At 48.5% G+C, this 8,600-nt stretch overlaps 1 protein-coding gene across 1 annotated transcript in view; it reads left to right on the top strand.

The window, feature by feature from the left end:
- LOC107120006 (receptor expression-enhancing protein 6-like) overlaps window positions 1–8,294 on the top strand; it is a 42,026-nt gene extending 33,732 nt beyond the window's left edge. Inside the window, exons 5-6 of the mRNA XM_015422643.1 lie at window positions 1,002–1,170; window positions 7,872–8,294. Coding sequence (XP_015278129.1) covers window positions 1,002–1,170; window positions 7,872–7,894 — 192 coding nt within the window. The 3' untranslated portion in view covers window positions 7,895–8,294. The remainder of the gene's footprint in view (window positions 1–1,001; window positions 1,171–7,871) is intronic.
- The last annotated feature ends 306 nt before the right edge of the window (window positions 8,295–8,600 follow it).

Here is an 8,600-nt window from a genome sequence, read left to right as displayed (position 1 = left end):
GCAACCGTTTCATTAGCCCGCCAGCGGGAATGCTATTCATTGGATCTGTATCTGTTTGAATTTCCTTTATTATGCTTGACCTAACTGTGTATCCCCAGTTCTAACAAAGAACGTGTTTGAGTATGTCTTCAACGCTTTGAAATAAATTTTGCTTTTCTTGAAAACGTGGATTTATTCTCGATGCTTGGGGATCCAACAGAAGAGCATGCAGCGTCTCTGGTCAGTTTTTCAACTGGTAAATACCATTAATTTTCACTGATGTGTCATGGCATTATTGGAACAAGAGTTTGCAATAGGCCTCGATGGGCACAGCATTGTTTATTTTGTATTCACTTTTTGTATTCTGATTATATAATTGTTGTTTAAAAAAGTCTTACACTGCTGGTGGGATTGTCCCCGAACTAAAAAGTTTTGGACTACGGTCATTGCTGAAGTAAAGGAAATAACTAATTATGAGATTCCAAATACACCTGCATCTCTTTTGTTACATTTTTGGCCAGGTCCGAAGCGGTCTAAACAGAACGAAGAGTTAATTTCTACTATGCTAATGGCTGGCTGCAAAAAACTTAATTGCTTTAAATTGGAAATTGTTTAAGGTGCCAAATCTGTCACAATAGAGATCTAAACGGTGGGACTTGATAGTTTCAGATAACATCGCTATGCAATTAATAGCTTTTGACAATCCAAAAGGTGTTAATAATTTTTTGGAAAAAGGGTTTGTGTTTTTTTGAATATCTTACTGCTTGTCAACCCCGATTACGTGCACTACCTCAGAAATATAGAGACTTTGTGTTTTATTTATTTTTAAAAAAACCGTCTTAGGCGCAATCACTATACAGCTTTCAATTTTTTTGTGGCATTAGCCCTATTTGGCAGACGGGTCTTGGGAAAAGGGGCACTGGTTTGAGAGGGCCTGCTGTTGGCTTCTCAAGGCTGCGACTGATCCCTGTTCTTCTGGCCAGGCTTCCCCCCCCACCCCCCCCCCCCGTTTCCCCCCCAAGTGTGTCTTCCTGCTCTGGTGCATGGCTCCCGTTTCGTGGAACGGCTCCCAGGTTCTCTACTGCAGTTTCATCCGCCCGTGGTTCCTGAGGCACCACCAGACCGTGGACAGCGTCCTGAGCGACCTCAGCGGCAGGGCCCTCGACGCGGCCTCTGCAGCTTCCGGGGAAGGTAGGCTGTCAAGAGGAGAGGGTTATGGAGCGTCAGCAGAACCTGACATGTGCTACCCAGAATGCTTTGCGGTGTGTGGTAAGATCAGGCCGCTCTGTCTTCAATCAGTGATTTAAATAGATCAGTGATCTATTTAAAGGACGTTCTTAACTCTTTCTTCCTGTAGGCAGACGAGGCCTTATTTTCTCTTTTAATTTTTCTCCGAGGATGCTGCCCCCCAACAACATTCCCACCAGTTGCTAGGCATTGCCTGGCAACTGTGTCACCAAAGATGTTTGCATCCATCAGCGGTCTTGCAGGTTCCTGACCGCACCGGTCCCTGATGGGTCAGTGAACGCCATTTAGGTGTCTAGAAACTCCTCTATCTGATAGTGCCTTTCTTTAGGCAGCTGGGATCTTCTGCACGTAAAACTTGCGACTTTGTACCCCGTCATCGATTGTCAGAGGAGAGGGGCTGTCCAGAAACCAGGCTGTCTTCCTGCGATGGGTGAAGCAACCCTGGTAGTGCAGCACTGTGGGAAATCCTAGCTGTGGTCGAATCTGCATTTGTCTTTCCCACCGGTGTCCCAGCCTTCTGACTCCGTCTTAAACAAAACTGTGTACACTTGGCTTTGTTTTCACACCTCAACAGTGCTAACATACTTTTGCATGTCCACATATGTTTATCACTTTCTTGTGGCGGCTCCACTGTCATTGCGCCTCCCCCCCTGCTTCAAAAGAATCTTCTCCAAACAACATTCAAACAAGCAATAGAGAAAGACGGCGTCACAGCAGCACGAAAATGATTTTAAAATGCAAATGCAGATTCGACCTGTGAGTGGAGGAGAGAGGTCTGAAGCGTGTCGGAACGCTTCCAAATCACTCCCTGGATTCTGGAGTTCCAAACTTTCCTGGCCTTGTTTTCGAAGTGGGACAAAGAGGGGGGACTCCATTGTTCTGCGCCAACGGCCGGGCACACGCAAATCTCGGATCACTTGCATCTCTCCCCCACACCCAACACACTGTAGCGTTTCTTACCGAAAGAGTCTTGTTGTAGTCACACACGGGCTTGTGCCCATGGGAGGCGCTATAATTATTGCACGGAAACAAGCGTGTGGATGGGTGACCTGTCGTGCAAGTAGGGGTCACGTCTGCCATTGTGTTGCAGTTTTAAGTGTTTAAATTTTAATAGTGTTTTATTGTTGTCTGTGTGCGCCTCTTGCTAATGGGGTGGAGGGAGGTGCACACCAATTGTGGCAGAAGTTGGGTTGGATCCAGACTAAATGGGCCACTTCCACCAATTGCCTCTTCCCGTTGCAGATCCCTGTACACATGCGTACGCATGCGCGCACACACATGCTGTTTCTCATGGTTCCCTCTCTCCAAGGGACAGCCTTTCATAGCTGCCTGCGGTGGGAAGGGGGAGGTGCTGATGGAAAACTTAATACCGAGCCCGCCCGCCATGTCTAACAATGTTAAGCCAGGATTCAAAGGAAGCAGATTGCAGCAGGTGGAAGTTTTGGAACACCAGAGGAAAAGAATAAGGGTGAAATCCTTTCGTCTCTAGATCAGAGCGTCTGCTAGACACTGTCCTTTTCGCTTTCAAGATTCCTTTATGAGGACTAGAAGCATTTTTTTTAAAAAAAGCAGTGTCATCTGCCTACCGTATATGTGCATCGGCATCTTTCCCTGGTGCGTTACACAATCTCACTTCTGTCTCTTTTCTCTCTCTTTTCCTGCTTCTGTTCAGTTCTCCGATCTCTGGCCGACACCCGCCCTCCTGGAGTCAGAGGTAGCCCCAGTCTCGCTTCTTTCCTCTATGTACCTCCCAGTGGGTCTTTTCACAGTGAAGGGCTGCCATGTGAAGGAGTGAAGGGTAGACAGGCTTATATTTATTTACTGATACACTGAATGTATTAATCACTCGATCCTGGCAATGGGCGATGTACAATCTGCATAAAAAAGATAGCAAGATGAAAACAACACGTTTCAGGAAAAGATCAGATGGCGAATACTGATTAATCCAGTTTTAGAGGCACGCAAATGTAAACAGAAGGAACAAAAAAGGGTGCCAGCCAAGATGGAAACCGTCACTGTCCTCAACCAAAAGCCTTCTGCAATTAAGGTTTTGGATTGCTGCGGCTTCGGGCGAGGGATTTGGCATATCTAGCCGATACATATGGAAATAGCACTCCAAACACAGCCTTGGCAAATGCTGGAAAATGATGATTGGGGGCAGGGGACATTTCCTGCCGGAGCGCCCCGGAGTGGTGCTCCGGCAGTAAGGAGCCAAGGCCCCGACCCCCGGCCTTTCCTGGCCTGCCTGTGGAGAGACTCAGGGAGGGGGGGATTTAAATGCCTGGGTTCCCTGCCCGGTCTTCTCTAGGTGCCCCGCAGCTGCGGGGCACCTGTAGAAGATCGAGCAGGGAACCCAGGCATGTCTGCCTTCCTGCCCTTCCCTTCTCTAGCCAGCCCGCTTTTGCGGAGAGACTCAGGGGAGGGGGGGTTAAACTCATTTACATATGCCTTAACTCATTTTAAACATGCCTGCCTATTGTCAGGGGGTGTGGCATATGCAAATAAGTTATGCAAATGAGCGCCTGCACCTCTTTTTCTAGGAAATGAGCCCTGGTTGGGGGGAGGGTGCCTGGGAAGTGTACTGGGAGAGGATGTGATATCACTTCCAGGTGATGTTCTAGGCTGCCTCCCCAAGTCTCCATGGTCTTTACCATAGAGAGTGGAAAATTCCTAGCACATCAGTGTAACGGTTTGCTTCTTTTCTGGGAACCCTTGCCTTCCTTACCTTTCTCTACTTATTTTCACTGCTGCCAACAGCAGCCATAGTTAAACCCAAAGAACAGAACAGCTTACTTATATTTGGCGAAATGACAGAACAGCTCAGCATGGTGGGGTGGCTCTGAAGTAAAACAGTTGTTTTCGCTTAAACATGTTTATTTAGAAGTAAAAGGTAAAGGTTCCCTTGCTCAGAAGCCAGTCGAATCCGACTCTAGGGTTGCAGTGCTCATCTCCGTTTCCAAGCCGAAGAGCCAGCGCTGTCCGAAGACGTTTCCGTGATCATGTGGCCGGCATGACTAAACACCAAGGCGCACGGAACGCTGTTACCTTCCCATCAAAGTGGTACCTATTTATCTACTTGCAATTTCTTGCTTTCAAACTGCTAGGACGGGAGCTCACTCTGTCATGCGGCACACTCGGGTCTCGAACTGCTGAACTACCGACCTTCCACAACCTGCAGTTCAGCGTCTTTACCACTTGAGCCACCTCAGCTCCTTATTTAGAAGTAACACAGCATAAAAGCTTTGGTGTATAGTTCACAAGCATCACAGTTTCAAATAGGTACAGTTCTTACCATTTATTTAAAGTTCCTTAAGTAGACCTAGCCACACAGGCTTATTTTCCCCACTTGTCCCTTAGGCTAATAACTTCCACAAGAGCTTAATTTCCTCACTTGCCCCTTAGGCTAACAACTTCCACAAAGAAGACAGATTTCCTCTCATATTCCATATCATCTCACTCAACCTCTTCATCCATTCAGCTCTTCCCTTCACCCTCACAAACTCTCTCTGCACAAACCCGGATAAATCCACCCCCTCGGCTACAGCCACCATCCAGTCATAACACGCTTTAGTCACCCATCCACCCCCTTTCCTACTCAAGAGGCCTCAACTCAAGGCCTGTGTGGTAATCATAAGAGAACATAAGAGAAGCCAATGTTGGATCAGGCCCAGGGGTCATTTCCTGCCGGAGCGCACAGGAGCGGAGCTCCGGCAGTAAGGAGCCCAGGAGGCGGGCGCATGCAACAAGCCCTGCCCCTAACTCCCAGCAGCCCTCAGTCGGGCCCCGAGGAGCAAGAAGCAGCCAGGTAAATTGCAGAGCCCCCCCCCCGGCCCTGCATCTAGTCCAACACTGTCACACAGTGGCCAAAAATACCAGGTGCCATCAGGAGGTCCAGCAGTGGGGCCAGGACACTAGACACTGTTGCCCCCCCCCAAGCACCAAGAATACAGAGCATCACTTGCCCCACCCTGAGAGTTCCTATCTATACCTTGTGGCTAATAGCCACTGATGGACCTCTGCTCCATATGCTTATCCAGTTCCCTCTTGAAGCCCTCCATGCTTGTAGCTGCCACCACCTCCTGTGGCAGTGGATTCCATGGGTGAAGAAGTACTTTCATCCGTTCTAACCCGACTGCTCAGCAATTTCATGGAGTGCCCACAAGGAGTTCTTGTATTGTGAGAAATAAACTCTGGCAAGCGCTTTGAAACGACATTATATTTTTGAGTACCCTTGTCCTTGGCCCGTCTTACAAAGTTGTTGTGTGACTTACTGTGATGATGTGTGAGGTGCCGTCTTTTTGTCTGTGTGCGTGTAGTTTTCTTCTCTCTCCACCCTCCTCCCACCAAGTAGCTGAAATAGACGTGACATCCGGCACAATCGGGAGCGTACTGGAGCAGGTGTAAACTCAGATCTCGTGACTCCCTTTCTGTCCTCACGGCATCCGACACCCCACCCCCTCCATGGGAGCCCGGCGCTTTGGCTCAGCTCTGGCTTAACCAACGTGTACAAAGTGGATTAGGGAGGCGTTGTGCTTTCATGAACACCGCGGCCGGCGCGGCGGCCCGGGGGGGGGGGGGGGGGGGGGAGGCACAGAGTCTATTCTTAGTCTCTGTATGGCTTCAGAAGGTCAAGTCTTTGAAGCTGCCTTCTGCAGGATTGGACCACTGGACTCCCTGTAGCTCCACTTGGCAGCCAATCAGAGGAGGCGGCTCTCTGGGGTTCTAGGTGACCCCTCTTTCCAGGGTCCTTTAGTTGGAGATCCCAGGAGCTGAACCTTCTCCATGCAAAGTGTGCGCTCATAGAATCATAGAATGTTAGAGTTCGAAGGGACCTTGCAGGTCATCTAATCCAACCCCCTACACTCTGCAAGAGCACAGCCGAAAGATAGCCCTGCAACATACCCGAAAGAAAACGTCCAGCGAAGGAGCATCCACCACCACCCGAGGCAGACTGTTCCACTGCTCAACCAATCTCACAGTTAGGAAGTTTCTCCTGATATTTAGCCGGTAACGACTCCTTTGTGATTTCCACCCATTAGATCTAGTCTTGCAATCCGGAGCAAGAGAGAATAGATCCACTCCATCTTCTACATGACAGCCCTTCAAATACTTGAAGACTGCAATCATGTCCCCTCTAAGCCGTCTCTTTCCTAGGCTAAACATACCCAACTCAGCCTTTCCTCATAAGACTTGGATTCCAACCCTCTTACCATCCTGGTTGCCCTCTTCTGGACACACTCGAGCTTGTCAACGTCCTTCCTAAAATGTGGTGCCCAAAACTGGACACAGGACTCCAGGTGAGGCCTGACCACAGCAGGATAGAGCGAAACTACCACCTCCCATGATCTGGACAAAATGCTTCTGTTAAGGCATCCTAAGATTGTCACCTATCTGTCTATTAACCCAAATAATATGCTAAAGCACCGTACAACCAGTGACTGTCAGAAGTGTGATTGAGTTTTAGTGTTTGTTATTGTTTGAATCCCCAACTTGTTTAATCTCACCATCCTGGTTGCCCTCTTGCTCAGTTTGGCCCTGTAAAGATATATGGTTATACACACTTATGAGCAGTGTCCCCTCTAAGCTGAGTTAGTGTGAGCTAGCTCACAATTTTTTAGCCTCCAGCTCACCCATTTTTTGTCTTAGCTCAGGAAGGATGTGGCTCCAGAACACACTAATTCATGCAGCAGCGCAATCGCTCGGGCACAACTTAAGTGTCAGTCGCTCACAAAGCAGGATTCTTGCCCACAAGACTCCGCAGGTTAGCGGGAGCATTGCTTATGAGATGGCCTTACCCCAAGGCAGACCCCTGGCCCATCTCGCCTGGGGTGGCCTACCCCAACAGATAGGCACTCCTGAAGTTCTGGTACCAGCTATGGCATCTTGTTCTTAAAATGTTTTCATATATTTTTGTTTGAGTGTTCTTAATATTGAATTTTTACGGTTCGAATTGGTTTCATAGCGTATTGAATTATTCTGTTGTAAATGGCCCCTGAGCCCCACGTAAGTGGGGAAGGGCAGTCAAGAAGAAGAGGAGATTGGTTTTATACCCCGCCCTTCACTCAGAGTCTCAGAGCTGCTTACAAACTCCTTTCCCTTCCCCTCCCCACAACGGACACCCTGTGAGGGAGGCGGGGCTGAGAGAGCTCTGACAGAAACTGCTTTTGAGAGAACAGCTCTGACAGAACTATGGCTTGCCCAAGGTCATCCAGCAGCTGCAAGTGGAGGAGTGGGGAATCAAACCCGTTTCTTCCAGATTAGTGTCCGCGTACTTAACCACTACACCAAACTGGCTCTTCAGTCAAGAAATCTAATTCAATAAATAAAAATAAATAAAGCATGGTCCTGAATCATTCTGTTACAGTGAAGCCCCGTGACCGTTATAAAAACGCCCTCTTGAATAATTCAGTTTTGCATACTGTGTGGAATGCTGGAAGAACAGGAGCATTCCTGACTTCGTCTGCTATCCTTCCTCCCCCCACTTCCATAAGGGGTGCACCACAGAGAATGTGCGTGTGTATGGGCAGTTGTTGATCTTGCCTGTTTGCAGGGAAGCACCTGCAGAGGGCCTTGAACTGTTCCAAATCCATCTTCTCGTTGATAGTTATCCTTACTCTGGGTTTTTTCCCCTTTCTTCCCTGCAGTATCCCAAGAAGTCACGAAATGAGCCTTCAGAAACGAAGACCCACCTGGCGACTTTTTAAAAAAAAGAAAACAAGCCACCCGAAATAAAAGACTGAGGTTCTAGATTTCTCCCACCACAAGCTACAGAAAGAGGCTCGCTTGTACATCGGTGAATGAATGCATCTTCTGGTAGATCGGTGAATGAACGCATCTCTTTTTTCTGTCTCTGGGGTCTCCTTTCCCACCCCCTCCCCAGCCCTGCCTGATGTGCTGGTAGTGCAACTGCTTTGGGGAAGTGTCTGCCCTGTTATCTCCCCCCCCAAAAGAAAAAGCGTGCATTGCTTGCTCACTGCAAAATGACTTTGTGTAATTCCCCCAAATTCCAGCAGAGGGCGCCACTGCTTTTAGGGTCTCTGAGGAATGTGTGGAGCGAACCATTTAACCCCTCCAATTGTCTAAACTTCTTTTCTTAAAAAAAAATTAAAAGAACAATTGGCTGGAAGGAAGGAAGGAAGGGAGGGAGAAATCCCAACCGTCTCCCACTTCCCCTCCTTAGCTGCTGTGGCCGTTCGAGGTCCGAGGGCAAGAATGTTTTTCCGCAACAACCTTTAAATGTCACCACTTAGAGGAGTGAAAACCAGAGGTGTGCGGCTTCTTCCAGAATCTGTTCAGCAGCTACTTTGTGTTTGAAACGAGAGAGGGAGAGAGAATCGCTCCTAATTTTGCCTCTGTCCCCTGACCTGGACTAG

This window comes from Gekko japonicus, unplaced genomic scaffold (genome assembly GCF_001447785.1).
Source record: "Gekko japonicus isolate JY-2015 unplaced genomic scaffold, Gekko_japonicus_V1.1 scaffold2030, whole genome shotgun sequence".
Classification (NCBI taxonomy): Eukaryota; Metazoa; Chordata; class Lepidosauria; order Squamata; family Gekkonidae; genus Gekko; species Gekko japonicus.
The sequence above is the reverse complement of the archived record's forward strand: the minus strand, read 5'-3'. Positions and strand labels throughout refer to the sequence as shown.